Here is a 22,502-nt window from a genome sequence, read left to right on the forward strand (position 1 = left end):
AAGCCTGTATCTCAGTGTCAGAGTTTTTGTTTTATAGCTTAAAGTCAGTGTGTGATCACATTTAGTTTCTTTCATCCTGTTCAAAGGTTTAATTTACTGATTAACTTCAGGCCAAAGGTCTGATTTATTAGAGTGACTGTGTTGTTTTTGCCAAGTTTGGCTGCATGTCCAGAATCAGTAACTGAAGGGATGTGAGGAAACCTTTGTAAAGCAGGACCATTTTTAAAAGAGAGGATATTTTGGAACAATTAGGACAATTTTGAAAGATTACAGTAATGAGCGTTTGTTTTCTGGTCAACTTAAAAACAGGAAACACAGTTGTACTGCCGATTATATAAAATGAAGGCATGTCTGACAGCCAATCAGAGTTGAAAATTCTCCAGTTCGCCAAATTAAAGATTATTTTATCTTAAATCTTAATTCACCAGCTGACATCAGAAACCAATATTTTTACTTTGAACTTGTATAACAATATTATATATATATATATATATATATTATATATATATATATATTATATATATACATATATATATATATTAAAACCACAAGGACATTTAACCAGACTTGATGTTTTGCATCAATATTAAAAAATACAAATAATAATGATAACAGCAACAATGATCAAGAGAACCTTGTACACAGGATGTATTTTATTATATTTCAAAACAAATTAAAGCAACTCTGAATGTAGTTTATGAAATCAATGAAAATCAATATATGTTCTGGTAAAATATACTCAGTGATTTCTTTCATTTATTCATTCAACTTCTATTTACACAGAAAGGTTCAATGAGAGCAGAAACACTGTCTTTAGCATAAAAAAGGAATATAAAAAACAATAACAAACATTAATACAAACATTAAAATATAGAAGGCAAATAAGAGATGGTGATACAGTGATAAATGATAAGAACAAGAGTTTCATCCAACAATAAGGGATAAAAACTGTGAGATCTACACTTCACTCTATCTGAACACAGCAGGTACACATGAAGTCAGACTAACAAAATTAAGTTGATTCAGTTTCAGATCTTGTTGCAGTTTGTTCAGTTTGAGTGGAGAAAAACATTTGAAGGTTTTTTGTTTTTTTTTCACTTTCAGAGACTGAATGCTGAGTTTGAGAAACTAAATGAAGTAGAATTTGAATAATCATATTCACACAATAACAAACTTGAGTAAATGTATTTAGTTACTTTCCACTACTAGTTACATTACTGCTTTACTGAAATCCAACCAACATGGCGCCTTTACAGTTGATAACTGTAACGATCGGAGATCCATCAATGAACAATGGCGTTTAGCAAAAGTTCAGTCAGGAAGATCTTTTTTGCATGTCTAGGCCTGTAGCTTTATTTCTCATACCATCATGTCATAGTCAGCTGTTCCAGAGTTCATAAACAGTTTGAAAAGCTGAATCTCCTTCACAGACCTGCTGATGAACAGATCAGGAGACAACAGACAAATATTGGATTTGGTTTCTTTCTTCCTAACAAGAAAAATGACCAGAGACTTTAAACAGAGGCTCTGACCCTGTAAACACACTAAAGTAATTATTAACATAACTTATTGTTGATATTCAAACTGTATATCAGTCTTTGGTCAATAAAACATATAAAGATATAAAACATACAGAACTGCTCAGTACTTCTGAACATATAAAAGGATAAAAAGGATCAAAAGTGATGCAGCAGAACCAGAGATATCATCCTTTATACTAAACACTTGTGTTTGTCAAAACCTGGCGCCTACATTACCCACAATGCAACTTGACTCTATTCACTTGACTGTACAGATTGTGGTGTGTTGTGATGCTAGTAGCGGCTAATGTAGCCTGCAGCTGTTAGCCTCCAGCAGAGAAGATAACATCACTGCTTTCTTACTTCACATCATCACATCTTTACTTTTCAAACTTGTAGTTTTCAGCCCCGACTGATGCTGTGACATCATCAGTGACATCATCAGCTCCCTCTGGAGACACAGATACATTAATACTACTGTTTTACACAGAGATCACGTGGAAACACCATTATGTATTTATAATTATTTCATATGTACAGTTATCCATTCCCATATTAGAGCTTTAAACACAAAACACCACAGTGACGCCGTAATTTACAAAATAAGAATATATCTCTTTCTAGGATGATTATGTTAAATTGTAGGTATGAAATGGGGAGAAAAAATAGATTAGAATTATGTTTAGGTTGAGTTTGTGGGCAGAATGGATTATGTCAGTGAGGATATACAGGTGTGTGATGATGATGATCATGATGATGATGAAGAATGTAGGCAGTGCTTCACATTCTCAGGTAATGATGCATTTATCAAGTTTTATTTCTTTTCTCTCAACTTCTTCCATTAGTTGTTTTTCTTTGTTTGACAGATGATGTCATAGTTGAAACTCTGAAGCTTCTCTTCTGTCTGTTGCTTTTGTCTCCATCACAGCTTCAAAGTCTTTGCTGTATTTATGTCTCAACTCAACATTCAGCTTCTTTCTGGTTTCCTCTTCATACTTTGTCTTCATTATATCAGATTTTTTCTTTTTCCTCTTGCTGTTTTCTGATTCTGTCCTCTTCTTTCATATTAAGCTCTTTCCTTCTTGTGCCTCTTTCTGTCGTCTTCTTCTCTCTTTTCTTGTTATTTTTTCTGTTTACACTCTTTAGTGCGGGACGTTCAGAGGATAATACAATTGTTTTTGTATTTCTGTTCCAGTTCATTGATTTCTTGATCATGTTTTTTCTTCAAGTTTTCAAGTTTTTCTTCTTTTTGTTCTAACTCTTTGCTGTACTTCTCTTCTGTCTCTTGCATTTGTCTCTCATACTTTTGCTTCAGTGCCTCCTTTTCCTCCATATACTCTGCCATCAGACCTGCAAAGTTATTGTTGTATTTCTGTCTGAATTCATTGGATTCTTCTGCTTGTTTTCTAGCCGCCTCTTCATGTTTCTTATTGATATCATCTGTTAGTTTCTTATATTTCTCCTCTATTGCCTTTCTTCCCTCTTCTTCCTGTTTTGTTCTGTTTTGAACATCTGATGATTCTCTCTCCTGTTCACTTTCTGCTCTTTGTTCTTCCATCCTTTTTCTCATCACTTTCATGTCTTCTTGTTTTGGTATTTCAAGCTCCTCCCTCTCTCTCTTCATCTCTTCTTCTTTCTCCTTCAGGATCTTCTCCACTTCCTTCTTTATTGCTGCCTCGGCCTCTTGCAGCATCTCATTGGTGTAGCAGCTGCCGCCATTTTTCTTCACCATGGAGTCAATCTTGTTTATCAGTTCACTGACTTGTGTTCGGTTTTGTTTATCATAGTTATTAAACACATGGTATCTTCCTCCACAGTCATCAATCAGCTTCTTAAAGGAATCATCACATTCTTCTTTAATGTATTCTTCAATGGACATCTCATCTTGTTCCAGTGAATCTCCTCTTGTGAAAAGAATGATGGTGAACTTTTCTGAATTCCTCCCAAAGACTTTCTCGATGAGTTTTAATGTCTTCTTCTCCTCTGGTGTGAATCTGCCAATCTGTAACACCAACAGGAAGACATGTGGTCCTGGAGCCAGAAGACTGATGCATTTCAACATCTCCTCATCAACCTTTTCACGGGACAAAGAGGGGTCAAACAGACCAGGAGTGTCGACCATAATGAGAGCACGACCGTCCACTTCACTCTTTGCTTTCTGACACCATTTGGTGACTGATGTTTTGCTAGTTTTGGCTTCAAACTCTTTTCTTCCCAGAATGGTGTTTGCTGAAGAGCTCTTTCCACAGCCAGTCTTCCCCAGCAGCACAATCCTGAGACTCTCTGATCTCTGATTCTCATCATCACCTGTGAAATAAGAAGAAGGAGTTCAATGGTGACAGTTGCTAAAGCTCAGGAGCCTTGTATACAACATGTTTAATGACCAGCGTTGGGTAGAAACACATTACTTTGTAACACATTATAGTAATATTATTACTTCTTTCAGTAACAGTAGTGTAGGGATTACAATTTGAAATTCAGTAATTACATTACAGTCACTAATCCCAGTAACACTCTGTTACTTTTACACTTGAGGTGTTTGCTGTCTTACTGGGATTATTAGGGTTGATATCAGTTTGGTTTGCAATCAGTTGACAGATAGAAATGCAACTTGCAGTTAATTTCAAAGTTCTCTTATTCACATGTGTATTTAGCGTGCTTGCTAACGTTAGCCACAGGTACGTCTACATTCAGGAGTCACCTGATGCTGGTTTAGTTCAGAGTTCAGGTGTGTGAATCCTGCAGCTGAGGTTGAGTCTTCTGCAGTGCTGCATCACTGAGGCTACACTAACGCTAGCTGTTGGATGGTCAGTAAATCCTTCCAAACTGTTTCCTGCCTGATTGTTAAACCACAAACGTCTCATTTCCTGTTTCTATATTTGATCAATACAGAATATGCAGTGTGTGTGTGTGTGTGTGTGTGTGTGTGTGTGTGTGTAGTTTAAAGGAAACTTTGACAGAACTGACAGCTGAGTAATAAAAGTACTGTAACATGTTAATAAAGTAATGTCATTACTTTTACAATGAGTAATATGTAATAAGTAATTAATTATAATTTTTGAGTAACTTGCTCAACATTGTTTATGACAGAACTGCAGATCATTGAAGTACTATACTCACAGCTGGTCTTTGTTTTCAGGTCTCTAAGTTCATCCTGTAACATGTTAATGTTTTTCTCTTGTTGCAAAACCTTGTTGTAAAGATCCGTTTGGACACGTGCAAATGTTTTTGTTGTATAGCAGCATTGTTCATCCCTGTGTCGTCTCATTTCATCCACAATATCCATCATCTCAGGGATCTGCTGCTTGTCCTTGATGTTGAGAACAACATGTCTTCCTCCACAGCTCTGAATGAGCTCCTGGATGTCTCTGTTCCTTCTTACAAAGTCAACAGTTGGAGCTGTAGGATCTGTCTCCACAGTGAACAGAATCATGGTGAAGTCATTGACTGGAGAGCTGAATGTGTTCTGGATGGTCTTTAACTCTCCCTTGTCTTCATCAGTGAGGGGACCCACAGGTAGGACCAGGATGAAGGCATGGATGCCCTCAGGATCACAGAGGGAGATACACCTGAATGATTCCTCCATCACTGCCTCCTGAGGTTTTCCATACAAGGCAGGCAGCTCCACCAGGGAAACCCAACGTCCACACACCTCTCCCTGATGTTTAACACACTCTGATGAGTTGGAGACTGAATGAAGCTCTGTCTGACCTAAAATGGCCTTGACTGCTGAAGTCTTCCCTGCTCCTCTCCTCCCACACAGAACCAGGTTTAAAACTGGTTTAATGAGTTCAGACTTTGGTCTTATGGTCTCTTCAGAGAAGGTGAGGAAGTTTCCTTTGTTTTCACGCACGATTCTCCTAACCTTCTTCACAAACAATCTGTGGTCATTTTCAAACATGTTGTAGTGTCTTTGTCCACATTTCTCAAGAAGCCGAGTCAAAGACAAATTTTCAGTCCCCTCATGATGTGTCATGATGACCATTGAGTGTTTAAAAGCATCTTCACTAAACAAACTCAGAATGGACTCCAGTTTTTCTCTCTTCTTCTCTGTAAATGTAGAAGGTTCGACTAACAGCAGCAGAACATTAGGTCCAGGCAAACAAGAAGCCACACATCTCTTCATCTCTTCTTCTAATGTTTTTGTAGACAGTCTGAACATGTTTGGAGTTTTAACTACTGTTATTCTTTTTCCTTTCCACTCCCCATGGGTGACCACACTTTGCTTGACTGGAGAAGTTTTCTGGAAATGATCCTCTTGGTCACCAATGATGAAGCTTCGAAGTCTTGTCTTTTTGTCCTCACTTTCCCCCAAAAGCACAATCCTGAATGCAGATTCTGTAATATCTTAGAGAGATAGACAAAAATAATTTATCAATTTTTGCAAGTGTATAAATCTGCACAAAATAACCAAAAAATTACCTGCTCACTGTTATATTGGTTCCAGTTCTTTAATTCCACATGGACATGACAATAGGCCTCAAGCAAGAACCATTTGTAGGAGCAGATTTGTTCTTAAGATGCACGTACAAGTAATTTAAGAACATTTGTGGCATTCATCAATTTTCTTGTACTTAGAATTTTCTCTGAGGTACACATGGACAAGAGGTCCAGACCTGTCGTGAGTGTCATGAATAGATCATCTCTGCCTTTCTTCACAAGAGGAGAAACACTGGTTTAACTCCCAATTATAATGTCCAGATCTGAATTAATTTGGTGTTTAAATATGATAGCAAATCAACAAAATACGTATCTAACTAAAACTGAAAAAATTAAAATTAATATTCTGTTTGCCATATTATCATCGTCATGGCTGCCAATTTACTGAAAAGTTTTTTATGATTTTTATTGGCATATTTTGGCACAGCAACATATACATTTCATTAGTTGCTCAGATACTCTGACAGCTGCCTCAGTGTCTCTCTGCAGGTCTCTTTACAGTATCATGTTGATCATGTCAACCTGTGGGCTGTAATATTCTCTCTTCTAATATCTCTCTGACTGTCACATGACCACCTCCTGTCAGACCCCATTGTTTTAGAAAGACATTTTTTATCTTCTAACTTCATGTTGAAGCATGCGCTGTTTATTTCTGTCACAGCAACTTCAAGCATAGCTCTGATGGATTCATATTTTCCAATAGTTTTTGGTCTCTGACTACTGACAATCCTAAATTTGTTATATTTTTGTAATAGTGATACCTGTACCAGAGTCACCATTTGCTTGATTTTAAAAGACAATCTTTAGAGCTAATCCCAGAACTGGATGTTGGCATAGGTAGAGTGAAAGCGTCCATCATGTTGTCAGTGGATTTTAGCTTTTATTTATTCAGGGAAGTTTCACTGAGAGGAACCCTGATCACATTCACACAGTAACACACATTCACACCTGGAAGCTGCCCAGTACAACCACAGCTTGACCTGCTGCCACTGAGCAGCTCCACTGGAGCAGTTGGGATTAAGGGCCTTGCTCAAGGGCAACTTGGTGGTGGTAGTGAGGGAAGCAATGCTTTCCACTTTCCTGCCGGTCTGGGGATTGAACCCATGACCCTCCAGTCACAAGCTCGATTCTCTAACCTTTAGGCCACCGCTGTCCTAATATAAGCCTTCAGCCATCAGCAGTAGGACTATGTGTGTTGCGTCTGTTGTCTCCAGTTTTTGATGTGCATTGTAAATTGTACATTACATTTGATGATTACACATCTTTTGAATATCACTCTTTTATTTTTAGCAGGCCCTCTTTACTATATGTGACAGTTTACAGACCATCCAAACAATACGCTTCTTTTATTTCAGACTTTTCAGAATTACTGTCAATTATCCACTCCAACTGCAACAAAATTATTATTTTAGGTGATTTTAACTTGCATGTGGACAATCAATCAGACTCTTTTGCTTCAGAATTTTTACATTTGCTGAACTGTATGAATTTTATACAACATGTTACTCAGCCTATTCATAACAGAGGACACATTTTAGACCTTTTAATAAGCCATAGCCTATCTGCTAATATCTTTTCAGTTGTGGATGTAGGCTTGTCAGATCACTTCTGTGTATTTTTTTCTGTAAATGGTTTTATACAACAGGATATTCCAGAACAAACTGTCAGGAAATCGATCTTACTACTGAAGTGGCTGCAAATTTCATTGATCTGTAAGGTGACATGATAGTTTTATTAGTAAACTAAGGTCAACCCTCGACACAGTAGCCCCACTAAGACTGAAAATGATCACCACTAATCCAACACCTCCCTGGAGAAACAAAGAAATTAAGCAATTAAAAAGAAACTGCCACACAGCAGAAAGAAGACAGAGAAATAATAAATTAACAGTCAATTACCTAATTTTCCGTGAACAGCTGAGTATTTACAATAAGGCAATCAAACTGGCAAGACAAGCTCACTTTTCAAAAGAAATAACCGACAACCAAAACAACCCCAAGATCCACTTCCAACCACTGACCCTCTAATCAACCCTGTTTTTATGCAGTCTGGCAGTATGTCTTCCAACTCCAAATGTGAGGATTTTGCAGTCGACTTCAGAAAACAAATAGACACTATTAGTTCAAATCTACCCAGAGCGGGTCCCTGGCATAAACACTCTATGCAGTTGTTTAGGGCCACAACCGCTAGGGGGGACCACGCGATCAGTGTGACTTTCTGTGTGGTTCACTCCTCACACTGCAATGCAGGACTTTTACATATAAACGAGCGTCCGTTACATTTAAGCCCTTGCTTAAATGTAACCTCGTTCACACAATGCTAATTAAGCCATTCACCTCCAGATAAATCTCTCTGTCGACCACATAAAGAGTTTTAAAATCTGAAATCTGTGGTGACTTTCCCGTACTGGCTGGATGAATGCATGCCAGAGATGTCCACCAGGCGAGCAGCTAACTTCAGGTTAGCCTTCTGCTAACTTGAACAGGGATAAAATAATTTAGTCATGCGGCTCTTCTAGACTTTCCAACTGTTATCGGAGTGAATGGATCAAATTCTGATGGTAAAACGAGTCGTTTCACAGGGTTGTGTGTCGCTGAAAACAATTTATCCACTGTTTTACAGCCGCAACAGTAGCAACAAACTCAGTGTGTAACCATGGCAACTTAGCTTTGGTCAACGGTTTGTTGTTATGTAGCAGCGCCATCTTGTTGAGTCTGCTGCTGGTTAATGCGGCAATAAATCTCCATTTGCAACTTATTTAGATGAACCAAGTAACATTACACAAATGGCTCCTAAAAGAAAATTTAGGAGTGGCGCTCAGGGGCAAAAGAAGAGAAAATTGGAGATGGACAAATACCACAGGATAAAGGTATGTTATGTTATTAATTATTGAATCTGATTGAATGAATTTGACATTTGTCGTTTTTCTTGCAACATTAAAGTCATGTTTTTGAACGAATTAAACTGAATATAGCCACAATAATTTTAACTTTGCAAGCTGGCTAGAAAGTAGTGAATATAGTAGTATTATTTATTTTAGCTGAAATGTTTTTCATTAGAAAAAGCTTGATTTCTTGCTATTTTTTTGCTAGTTAACATAAGTGGGATTGCAAGCACCATTTATAATTCATAATGGCTAGCTTTCCTTGTTAACTAGCAATGAATGTTTTCTTGCAACATTAAATTGGTGTTTTGACTTTTATTTTCATATGTAACATATCAAGTGTCCAAATTACCCCAAATTGTTTCAGGCTAACCACTAGCTTTCTAGCTATGTTAAATAGTAGATTGTAGATCATATTTTGACATACTTATAATAATTGGATAATTTGCATAATTGGATAAAATTGTGGTTGTTGTGTGGTTTAATAAATATGCCCGGAAGATACATATAACATACCTATATAATGTCTTACATCCTATATTTAAAAAGCCTTAATATCTAATATATAATCTTTTCAGGGGTGTTATTGAAATATTTTGGAGGATCTTCCACTGCACCAGGACCATCTACCTCATCAGCTGATAAACTGCTGCTGAGGGGACATCGACAGAGACTTAAGGGGCATCTACTCCCTCTTCTGATGTGACTGCAGCTACAGAGGCAAAAAAAGCAAGTTTGGGGTACTGCTAAACTTCCCAACCTTGGATGATGAAGCACTGGAGAAACAATGTGAGGAGCTTGAGAACACACTGAGGAGTGGAGAGGAAGCCAACATTTATGGGAGAGAGCTGGCCATGGAAATCAGAAACCCTCCTCAGTTACAAACAGGATGACTGCATTTGAACTGCTGGACTTTGTCCAGAAGAAGGAACTGACAGCATTGTATCCAAATCTTAATATATCCCTGAGGATTGCCTGTACCCTGCCAGTGACTTTTGTAGTGTTCACTTCATTCAGAATATTTTGCACTCTTACATTGATTTTTCATTGCTATTCATTTGGCAAAATATTTTTGGTTGTATTGTGTTCATTTGTCATTGTCTTTTTTTATAGACCTCATGTGCAAGTTTGCTGCTTTTTATAGTTTAAATATATCAACTTTATCATTTATTATTTTGAATGACTTGTAATTGTTAATTGTATCTTAACTTCTCAAATTTTAATATATTTTTATATATTTTAATATAATATTTTTGATAGACATTGTTTTGTTCATGTTCATTCAGTTATGAGCAGTGTGTGTGATTTGGTGGTTGAGCTCGGAGTGTTTTGGGGCCACAAACAAAATTTCGTTTAGGGCCACCAAAAACCAAGGGCTGGCCCTGAATCTACCTCAGTGTCAGTGTATGAATTTTAACACCCCATAACCTTTGATTTTACATGAAGACACACTGGAGAAATTTGTCCTAGTTGATGCTGAGATGCTTGGCAAAGCTATTTCTCAATTAAAACCAGCAACCTGCTTTTATAGCTTTTTTTAATGAAGATTTTCTTAACATTGTAAATTATTCTCTTCAGATGGGTGTCTCCCCTACTGCTCTTAAGACCGTCATAGTTATTTGGATGTCTCCATACTTAATAACTACAGACTAGTATCCAATCTACCATTTTTTTAGTAAAATTTTAGAGAAGCTTGTTTTAACCAGTTAAATGATTTTATTAACACTCACAATATTTTTGAAAAAATAAAACAGTCTGGTTTTCGGACCAATCATAGCACTAAGACAGCACTAGTTAAGATTGTAAATGACCTCAGGTCCAATATGGATGTGAAAAATCCCTCCAAATTAGTATTACTTGACTTAAGTTCAGCCTTTCATACAGTAGATCACTCAATTCTTTAAGACAGACTTCACAGTTTAATTGGCCTCTGTGGTGCTGTTTTTAACTGGTTTTTAGTAAGCATTGATGATTGCTCATCTAAAAGCTATAAAATGAACTGTGGTGTTCCTCAAGGTTCAATTTTAGGTCCTACACTTTTTAACCTTTACGTGCTGCCACTCGGAAATGTCATCAGGAGCCACAGCATCAATTTCCATAGCTATGCTGATGACACACAGCTTTACATCGCCATGTTTCCTGATGACTCAGGGCCAATCAATGCCCTTTTTAACTGTATTCTAGATATCAAATTATGGATGGCAGAGAATTTTTGACAGCTCAGCCAGGACAAACCTGAAGTCTTGGTCATTGGTAGTGAAGCTCAGAGAGAGGAACTCAATGTGAATCTGCAAGCACTGGCATTAAAACCCTGTCAACAGGTGAAAAACTTAGGAGTCATCTTTGACTCAGATCTCAGTTTTGAACCCCACATTAGATAATAGATAATAGATAATAAAACTAAGAATGTATTTGATCATTTTGATCAAAACATTGCCAGGGTGCGATCGTTCCTCTCTAAAGCCAATACAGAGACACTACTGCACACTTTTATTACCTGCAAGACTGACTACTGTAATGCGCTGCTTTCTGGTCTCCCTAAGGAGAATTTATCACAACTACAGTTGCTTCATAACTCAGCTGCATGTGTGTTGACTTGGACCAGCAAGAGAGCACACATCACTTTTAAAGTCTCTGCACTGCTTCAGAATTGATTTCAAGATCCTTTTATTGGTTTATAAAGCTCTTAATTGTCTTAGTCCTACTTATTTATCAGATTTGCTTTCAGCCTATGAACCTCCTAGAACCCTCTAGCATCCTGTCATTACTATGGTCCTCATCTCTGGAACAGCTTCATGAAGACCTGCAGCAGAGAGTGTTGATATTTTTAAAAGCAAACTTAAGACCTATCTTTTTAATCTGGCTTTTGATCTAACTTTATTTATTTTATTTATTTATCTGTCTTTTATTTATATGTTTTAGCCTGTTTTACTACTTGGTATATCCTTTTATTCTATTCTTATTTTGTTTTTTTCTTTTTTGTTTGTTTTTTTAATTGTTTGTTTTTTATAACCTAATTTTTATTTCTGGCTTTACTTACTTCAACACATCTCCTTTCTTTTAGTATTTCATTGTCTTTTTTCACACTTCAATTTTGTATTATTATTTTATTTTGTGATTCAGACTTTTTACATGTTTATCCTACCTCTGGTGTTTCCTCACTGCAAATTCATGAGGGTTATGTTAGCGTTTCCTCAGTTCCTGTTTTTTTTCCCTTTATTTATTCATTTATTTATCTATTATTCCCCACAATGCTGACAGATGTCTTATGGAAATTAGATTATTTTGAATATGTGGCTCTTCAGTTGAATTCCTCCTCTCAAGCTATATTTCTAAATATCTACAGGCCACCGAAATACTGTGCAACCTTTTTTGATGACTTTACGGAACTGCTGTCTATTATCTGTATTGACTCTGACTGTGTAGTTATTGTTGGTGATTTTAACATCCATGCGGACAACCTCCAGGACAGAGAGACTAAAGAACTGTGTTTTGTTCTTGATAACTATGGACTGATCCAGCATGTAATGGAGCCCACACACAACAAGGGGCACACTCTGGACTTAATCATCTCTAAGGGTATTAACATTTCTAAGGTTGTGATGACTCTGATCATTCCTGTTTTGTCTTTGAGAGTGCTAAATCTGTGCAATCAAATGTTCAAACAGAAGTAATCACAAAACGGTATATCACTGAAAACACCAGTGAAATGTTTATTCAGACTTTCTCTTCCACACCTGCCCTCTCTTGGGTCTCAGTCAATGAGCTTGTAGATAATTTCAGTTCTAAAATTACAAATGTTATTGATTGCATTGTACCTACTAAGGTGAAGGTTGTCTATGGTAAGAAAAGATCTCCATGAGAGTGTGAAAAAGCTAAAAGCAGGTGGTGAAAAATAAATCTCCAGGTTCATTGTGACATCTGTAAAGAGGAAATTTCCTCGGTCCTTCTTCTCTCACATCATTTCCAAAAACAATAATAATGCGCGTGCCTTATTTGCTGCTGTTGACAGGCTAACAAACCCAGTGTCAGTGGCCCCTGAGCTTCTATCCACCAAGGCCTACAATAAATTTGCCTCCTTCTTCACTGACAAAATTCAGAAAATTAGACAAGCAGTCAGTGCCACCATATCAGGTGCAGGATATATGTTGTCCCTGTCCACTTAAAACCAATTTGAGTAGTATGACACAATTTTATCCGGTCAACCATAAAAACCTGGAGGATATTATACAACATCTGAAATCCTCGTCTTGCTTACAGGCTTTTTCAAAACTGTTTCAAACTGCATGGCCTCAGATCCTCTTCAGATTGTCAACACATCTCCTCTCTCAGGTGTCTTCCCACAGGCCCTGAAAACTGCCGTCATCAAGACACTCTTAAAAAAGAACAATCTCGACACTTCACTAATTAACAATTATAGGCCCATATCCAACCTCCCAATTTAAGTAAAATCATTGAAAAAGCTGTTTTTCAATAGCTGAACAACTCTGTGGCACTGAACAACCATTTTGATGTCTTCCAGTCAGGATTTTGACCACATCACAGCACTGAGACTGCTCTTGTTAAGGTCTTCGATGACATACATTTAAACACTGACAGTGGCAGAATTTCAATATTAGTATATATATACTGGATCTCAGTGCCTCATTTGACACGGTCGACCACATCATATTACTAGACAGACTGGAAAACTGGGTGGGACTTTCTGGCACAGTACTGAACTAGTTTGAATCCTACTTAAAGGACAGGGATTACTTTGTGTCTATAGGTAATTACACATCTGAGCGGACAAAAATGACTTCTGGAGTTCCCCAAGGCTCCATTCTGGGGCCTCTTCTGTTCAACATCTACATGCTTCCACTAGCTCAGATTATGAAAAACAACAAAATATTTAACCACAGTTATGCAGATGACAAATTTACATAACCGCATCACCAGGGGACTATGGTCCAATACAAGTAATGAGTAAGTGCATTGAACAAACCATCAATTGGATGTGCCGGAATTTTCTTCAATTAAACAAAGACAAAGCCGAAGTAATTGTTTTTGGAGCCAAGGAAGAACATTTAAAAATCAGCACTCAGCTTCAATCGATAATGTTAAAAACTACAAACCAAGCCAGAAATCTTGGTGTAGTCATGGACTCAGACCTGAATTTAAACAACCACATTAAGACAATTACAAAGTCAGCCTACTATCACCTGAAGAATATATCAAGAATTAAAGGACTTATGTCTCAGCAGGATTTGGAAAAACTTGTCCATGCATTTATCTTCAGTAGACTCGACTACTGTAACGCTGTCTTCACAGGTCTCCCTAAAAAATTGATCAGATAGCTGCAGCTGATTCAGAACGCTGCTGCTCGAGTCCTCACTAAGACCAAGAAAGTGGATCATATCACTCCAGTTCTCAGATCTTTACATTGGCTTCCTGTCTGTCAAAGAATTGGATTGTAAAATACTGTCAAAATACATTTCTGATCTGCTGCTACGTTATGAACCAGCAAGACCTCTCAGGTCATCTGGGACAGGTCTGCTTTCTGTCCCCAGAGTAAAAACTAAAAATGGAGAAGCAGCTTTCAGTTTTTATGTTCCACATATCTGAACAAACTCCCAGAAAACTGCAGGTCTGCAGTAACTCTCAGTTCTTTTAAATCACAGCTGAAGACTTTTCTGTTTGCCTTTTATTAAACCAAATTTGAGGGTTAATATCTTACACTGCACTGTAACTTTTATTCTCCTGTTTTATCTGTCTTATTCCTTTTTAGCTTCTTTTTATTTCCAAATTCAACACTTTTAATTGTTTTTAAATGTCTTTTTACATTGCTTTGTGTTGCTTTTATATTCTGTCTTGATGCCTTTTATGCTCTATGTAAAGCACTTTAAATTCCCTTGTTATTGAAATGTGCTATATAAATAAACTTGCCTTGCCTATAACATAGTCATTTATTGTGCCTTGCTGATATATCGGCATGGATGAAAGAACGCCACCTTCAACTCAACCTCTAAAAGACAGAGCTCCTTGTCATCCCAGACAATCCCTCTATACAACAAAACATCAGGTGTCATGATTGATGACCAACTAACCTTTAAGGTTCAGGTGGCCTCAATCACTCCATCGTGTCAGTTTGCCCTGTACAACATCAGGAAGATCAGACCCTACCTGTCTGAGCATGCAGCACAACTCCTAGTACAGGCTCTCATAATATCATAAATTGACTACTGCAACTCCTTACTGGCAGGCTTCCCTGAATGTACATTCAAACCTCTGCAGATGATCCAAAACGCGGGTTGTCTGTAGTCTGTAGTATATTAGTCAGTCAGCACTAAAAGTGTTTGGTTTGCTCACTTTAACCTGCAAGACTTTCTGAAGGCTCATGTAACATGTTTTTCTGCCATGGAGGAAATACATTCATGATGAGTGAAAACAAGTCAGAAGCATCTTCTGACGTTTCTACTGCAGAAACAGGCTGCAAACTGAATCTGTCAAGGTGCAAATCTGTCCTTTATTTAAGGCTCTGGAGATCCTAGATTCCTACAATCATATTCATATTTTAAAGTAATATGAATATCATATTTTGAACCTACCAGCCACTCTTCTGCCATGAGACTACAGTGAACATTCTTACAATAGTACATATTGCCTTTTATTAGTAATGGATTCTGTGATGAACTGGTTTTTATGCCAGTGATATCAGCCATTACACTCACTTACCAGTAACTTTAACATGGTCCAGGATAGTAGAGATTGTCTCCTGTTGTTTCAGCTTCGGATGATCATCAGGTAAAGCAGATGCAGACACTGAAAAGAAAACAATGAATTATTCAAGGCAACTAAATTCTAACAGACTTAATCCAAGGTCAGCATCTAAAATGATCAACCAGAGAAGAAATCACAGCAGTTTAAAGGCAGATTTGGAGATTTGTCAGCCATTATTCTTGTGTATTTCTTTAAATCAGACATTTTGTACCCATCTCTTATGTAACACTGTACATTCAGATCTCATTAAACACCACAATATTTCTGACTAAGGTCAGTTTGACTCACTGTTAGGTGGCAGGAATCGAAAGCTGCTGTCGCGCTTCAGTGGTTGCAGATCATCTGTAATATACAAACTCATTCATTTATTCAACACTTGATTCTTTCCCATGTATTCTGTAATAAGTATGCTGATGACAGTAACAGTGGTATCATTACAATGTTGCATCATTTTTATGGCCTGCTTTTTTGCTGCATTACCAACTATCACTGTAGTCAGTTGTCACATGTTCTAACTTTCTCCCTTATTAAATTCTCCCTAAATTCTTTTTCAGCCAACTAACAAAAAAAAGGCAAATAAACAAACATACAGGAGTGAAAACAAAACTTTCTTGACAGAGATAAAAAAAAAAACATCCTGTGGAGAAACTATAGTATTGCAGCGAGTCAAGAGAAGCTGAACATTTACAGGAAATATAGTGCATACATTTAGGCGACAAAACTGAAGTCTTGGTCATTGGTAGTGAAGCTCAGAGAGAGGAACTCTCTGCAAGCACTGGCATTAAAACCCTGTCAACAGATGAAAAACTTAGGAGTCATCTTTGACTCAGATCTCAGTTTTGAACCCCACATTAGAAATAAAACTAGTGATGCATTTGATCATTTGAAAAACATTGCCAGAGTGTGATCATTCCTCTCTCAAGCCAATACAGAGACACTACTGCACACTTTTATTACCTGCAGGATTGACTAATGTAATGCTCTACTTCCTGGTCTCCCTAAGAAGAAAATATCACAAATACAATTACTTCATAACTCAGCTGCACATGTGTTGACATGGACCAGAAAGAGAGCACACATTACATCACTTTTAAAGTCTCTGCACTGGCTACCCGTCTGCTTCAGAATTGATTTCAAGATCCTTTTATTGGTCTATAAAAGCTCTTAATTGTCTTGGTCCTACCTATTTATCAGATTTGCTTTTAATCTATGAACCCTCTAGGACCCTCAGGTCTTCTGGTAATAGCCTTTTAATTATCCCTAAAGTCAGAACAAAAACCCACGAAGAGGCATCCTTTTATTACTATGGTCTACGTCTCTGGAACAGCTTCCTTTGTTTATCCTTTTATTCTATTCTTATTTTGTTTTTTGGTTTTTGTTTGTTGGTTTTTTTGATTGTTCTCTCTTTTTATAACGTACTTTTTATTTCTAGTTTTACTTACTTCAACACATCTCCTTTTTTTTAGTATTTTATTATCTTATTTCACACTTCAATTTTATATCATTTTATTTGGATATTCTGAATTTGTACATTTTCATCCTACCTCTAGTGTTTCCTCACTGCAAATTCATGAGAGTTATGACAGTGTTTCCTCAGTTCCTGTTTTGTTTCTTTTTTGAGTCCTTTATTTATAATATAGCAATTTGTTGTTTGTGCGTGGATGGGGGATTTGGGGGTGGAGGGTGGGAGGGTGTGGGGGGATTTATTGTGTCAAGCACTTTGTGTTACATTGTATTTGTATGAAAAGTGCTATACAAATAAAGTCTGATTGATTGATTGATTGATTGATTGATTCTGTATTTTTATGAACAGGTCACACAGTGGGTACCTTAATCAGTTATTTAAATCTCATGTCATGGTACCAGAATTGACCTTCTGTGCTTTTCCTACGCAGTTACGAGATGTTTCACACATATTTCAAGTTTATACAGTCTGATTATTTGTAGAGCAGCAAATATTTGTACTTTTAGCAAATCTACAACCCCTTTCTCTTTGAGTAATCAAAATCTATTGTGTCAGCAAGATTGATTTCTCAGTTTAGTAAGTGGCTGGTTGCCTATATTATCAGTGGTGGACTGTGCACAAACCATACTGGCATATCGAATATAAGACAATGTTTTACTCTGGAAATTATGTTTTAAAAAGTGGGGTTGTCCTTTTTTTTAAATTGAGAAAGTACTGGTGTAACACTGGTTCTAGCGTTGTATTTTGGGTTGTCTGTAGTCTGTAGTCTGTTAGTCAGTCAGCACTAAAAGTGTTTGGTTTGCTCAGTTTAACCTGCAAGACTTTCTGAAGGCTTATGTAACATGTTTTTCTGCCATGGAGGAAATACATTCATGATGAGTGAAAACAAGTCAAAAGCATCTTCTGACGTTTCTACTGCAGAAACAGGCTGTAATGTCACAGATGATGAGGAGCTTAAAAAGACAGACAGTCTGAAAAATACTACACTGCTAATATTTGGGGTGCTGTATATATTTCACAGTTTTCTTCAGAAAGTCAGCCTGGACTCTCTGCTGAGTTCCTTAAACTGTCTGCTGCTTTTAAAGAATTAAAAAGGATGGTGGACTAAATAGACTCTGTCAGATCTTTAAGTCATCCTTCCCTTTTTAACTGGACTTTTAAGATTCCACAGTGCTTTGTGGACTTGATTATAATTTAGAGTTCTGCCCCTTTGTTTTACTTACATTAATATTTTAACTATGGCTGTCAAGGTTTTATTAAACCTGGTGCTTCACAACGGCCTTTTGGTTTTTATGCCAGCGATATCAACCATTACACTCACTTACCAGTAACTTTAACATGGTCCAGGATAGTAGAGATCGTCTTCTTTTGTTTCAGCCTTGGATGATCATCAGGGAAAGCAGATGCAGACACTGAAAAGAAAACAATCAATTATTCAAGGCAACTATGTGCAGATTTAATCCAAGGTCAGCAGTTAAAATGATCAACCAGAGAGAATCACAGCAGTTTAAAGGCAGATTTGGAGAAACTCTGTTTTTGTGTATTTCTTTAAACCAGACATTTTGTACCCATCTCTTATGTAACACTGTAAATTCAGATCTCATTAAACACCACAATATTTCTGACTAAGGTCAGTTTGACTCACTGTTAGGTGGCAGGAATCGAAAGCTGCTGTCACGCTTCAGTGGTTGCAGATCATCTGTAATATACAAACTCATTCATTTATTCAATACTTGATTCTTTCTCATATATTCTGTAATAAATATGCTGATGACAGTAACAGTGGTATCATTATAATGTTGCATCATTTTAGTGTTCTGCTTCTTTGCTGCATTACCAACTATTACTGTATTAAGTTATCACATGTTCTAACTTTCTCCCTTATTTCACTAAATTCTTTTTCAGACAACTAACAAACAAAAAGACAAATAAATAAATATACAGGAGTGAAAACAAAACTTTCTTGGCAAAGGTAAAAAAAAAAAAACATCCCGTGTTTAATCTCATAGAGGAAATTCTTGTTCCCTGCAACTTTGCTATTCTGTCAAACTGTAATTAAAATGAAGTATATTAATTAGAAACACGTCGTTAATCAGTGCATATCTGTGAGGTAAAGTCTGACTGGACTCACCAGAATCTGCAGCCATACTGTCACTCTGCTGGAAACCCACAAGACAGAAATTCAACTGGTGCTGCTGGTTGATAAAAACACAACGAAAAACACTAAATTAGAACAAAACTCTTTTTGAATTCACTTTAATTAGAATTGACAGGATGACTTTATAATTAGATCTATAAATGTATATGGTTCTATGAACGTAATGGCACTGATGTAACAGTAAATGTCTTTGTTATGGCTTTATCTGGAATTTATTTAATAAGCTCGAAATACTTCTTAATTTTGCAAAAAGTTTTCTCTCATATTTGACACATACTGCTGCTGCTCAGTTTCACAAACATTCAGGTTACATTGTTCACTAATCCTGTGTCTCTTAGGCAGACATGTTTTGTGATGCCTCGTTCTTTAAGTGGCTAATTTACAATCATTGATTCTGTACCTGATTAGTTTTCATATGTTTATTTATTTAAGTGATCAGGTCATTTTCCACTCTGTATTCCTTGTCAGGTAACTCCTCCTTTATTTTGATATTTTGTAGTGATTTTTTCTAACGTCTGATCACTCAGGAATTGTTCTGTATGTAGAGATCATTTAAGTTTCATTTGTTAATCTGTAATATCATATTGAATTTTATGAACTTGTTCAACAGTTTGATTTGAAAAACATGGTTGATTACAACAGTTAAAGAATTGTGTTTTGTGTTTATTGCAACATGCAAAAAGAGATGAAGGTCAAAGTGTTTCTCACTCAGTCTCTGATCATTTTAATATCTTTAAAACATCTGTATCGGTTCAAAACAGGACACATGCTCAGCTCTCTCTTTCTGAACTAAAAAGTAACTAATATACTGTAAACAGTTTTATTACAAGAAGCAGAAGCAGTTGTAGTTTTATTACTGCTCTTGCACCGTAACATTAATTTTGTCCTCGTTTGACTTTATTTTGGACTTTGGACTCTGGGATAAGAACTGATTTATTTGCCGTCTATAAAACTGATAAAAGCATGAATAACACCAGTAAAGACTAGAAACAGCTGCATTTTAAAGTGAATTCCAAATTAATTAAATGAAGAAGTCTTTGCACATCACATCAAAGACAAACAAAATATATTAAATCACCTGAAAATGCTTCACCTACCTGAACTTGTTGCTGTTGTCACCAGTTGTACGTCGTCATTGTGCTTTTTACAGCAGATAGTTTTCAGCTGTTGGAGTCACTGTGACAGTTATAATCTTTAACTCTGATCCATCAAACCTGAACAGTCAGCACACAAAATAAAAATCAGTTCTCAGTTAACAATGATAATGTAAATATACCATTAAAAAGAAGAAATACAGTGAGAAGAAAAACTAGAAATTCACGTACACTGTAAAGTGATTCAATAGTCTGTAAAATGAAAAGTTAAACTTGTAAAACCTGTTGATGATTAAAAATTGTGGAGAAGTTAATTATAGAAATTAAACACACAGTCAACAGAAACAAGTAACGTAGTCATCTCAACAAAAAAATAACATTTAGTAACACGGCTGTTGAATCAACCTGCATTACATTGTATCTATCAAGTCATGAAGTGCATATTTTCTTTATTCTCATATTTCTTTACTCACCTGAAGTTGTTACTGCAACATTTCACCTTCAAGCTCATAAAGGAAAGTACAGACTTCACAGTGATAACTGACTCACTGAGGGTGAACAAAAGGTGTGTCCGGAGCAAACGAGTAACCTGATTGGACAGAAAAACTGGACTTTGATCCGAACTCTAATCATACTTGAATCAAACATCCTCGTATTGCAAGATGGCCGTCCCTGTGGACATGTTAATAAAACAGGAAGGACAGAGTTGTTTAACATCCAGTGCTGAGATCATCAGGCGAGTTGTCTTATGACGCTGATATACAGATCTGTCCATGAATGACAAGTCTGGGTGAATCTATAAGATTCTCCAAACACTGAAAACAGGTTTCAGCTGAGTCACAGATCTACTGACCTGTCAGAGAAAGTTTAGATGAAATTAAATTTAGTGGCTAGTTCAGGGTGGATGGTTGGACGAATAAAATGTCTGACTTTTCTGTTTTTGACACCAGAAATTGTCATTTGCATCTTGTTTCTTACAAGCTTCTTTACTTGGGGCGGCTGTGACTCAGGAGGTAGAGCAGGTCGTCCACTAATCGGAAGATCGGCGGTTCAATTCCCGGCTCCTCCAGTCCACATGCTGATGTTTCCTTGGGCAAGATACTTAGCCCCAAATTGGCTGTGCCATCAGTGTATGAATGTGTGTGAATGGGTGAATGTGATTTGTAGTGTAAAAGTGCTTTGAGTGGTTGGAAGACTAGAAAGGTGCTATAGAATTACAGTCCATTTACTCACTGCCTAAATGTAATCAAACTTAAACCTTAGTGGTGGTAGATCATAAAATGTCATATGAATAATACTGTTATATGGGTCATTCTATTAGGCAGTAACAGATGACTTATTTTGTTGTTGAGGTATGAGGTAATGATTTTCCTGATTAAAAATCAAAATCTGACCTGTCTTTAAATATAAAGTGCACTCTACTCGATCTCTGTGTGCCCAACTTGATGAGATCAATTCCACAATTATTCCACTGGAAATAACTGTAAACTCAGGCCTCCTGTCTGTCAAACATCTCAATTATAGTTTGATTTACAGAGGTTCAATCATCTGGAACATTCAGTCATCTCATATTATAAACCTAAAACCTGCAAAATGTAAGAAAGCTGTAAAAGGTTGGTCACTTTCTCCACAATGGATTATGGATTATGTTTTTTTATTGTATTATAAATTACTATGTATACAAATGGATGTCTACTATTATGTGCACTCTTATCTGCTTTTTTCTCCCTTCCATCCTTTTAATATATTTTCTCCTTTTCTAATGAAGTATGGTTTGCATTGATGAGTGCCCCGATCAAACCCCTTTGACGGTTTTTTCCACCTTTCTGTTGTTTATGTGTTTATCAATTTGTATCTTTTGCATATCTGTAAAGGATTTTTTTTTTAAATCAAAAGCAACGACTAATGATCGCCCAACAAGTTGCAGGTTTGTCCAGTGAGTGAAGGAGAGAACTGTCAGTATAGTAAATATAATTTCTGCTTTTGTTTTTGCCTAAATTACATGATTTTGGCATAAATGAAGCAATGAAATTGAAACACATTTCAAACACATTTTTTAGTTCCACTTTGCATTATGAATAACATAATTTAAACAAAAGAAAAAAGTTGACTGTTGATTGTTATAATGTATAAATTTGCAGCTAGTTTAAAGTAGAATAGAAGGAAGGAAGTGATATCCTGG

The 22,502-nt window shown here is 36.6% G+C and overlaps 1 protein-coding gene across 1 annotated transcript; it reads right to left on the reverse strand.

Moving 5' to 3' along the window:
• Nucleotides 1-2,365: 2,365 nt before the first annotated feature.
• LOC137170267 (GTPase IMAP family member 8-like) lies at nt 2,366-20,896 on the reverse strand. Its single transcript, XM_067573494.1, has 9 exons — nt 20,794-20,896; nt 20,320-20,440; nt 19,200-19,263; nt 18,714-18,767; nt 18,394-18,480; nt 15,892-15,945; nt 15,559-15,645; nt 4,632-5,867; nt 2,366-3,827 (listed from the first exon to the last, which is right to left on the reverse strand). Exons 3-9 carry the CDS (start codon nt 19,213-19,215, stop codon nt 2,677-2,679), a joined length of 2,685 nt encoding a protein of 894 aa, XP_067429595.1. The 5' UTR covers nt 19,216-19,263; nt 20,320-20,440; nt 20,794-20,896; the 3' UTR covers nt 2,366-2,676.
• Nucleotides 20,897-22,502: the final 1,606 nt, after the last annotated feature.

The sequence above is a fragment of the Thunnus thynnus genome, chromosome 2, assembly GCF_963924715.1.
Source record: "Thunnus thynnus chromosome 2, fThuThy2.1, whole genome shotgun sequence".
NCBI lineage: Eukaryota > Metazoa > Chordata > Actinopteri > Scombriformes > Scombridae > Thunnus > Thunnus thynnus.

Coding starts and splice junctions, on each gene's coding strand:
- LOC137170267 (XM_067573494.1), bottom strand. Junction 18,481..18,713: donor TCGATTCCTGCCACCTAACA/GTGAGTCAAACT, acceptor TTTTCTTTTCAG/TGTCTGCATCTGCTTTCCCT. Junction 3,828..4,631: donor AAAGACCAGCTGTGAGTATA/GTACTTCAATGA, acceptor CTTATTTCACAG/GTGATGATGAGAATCAGAGA.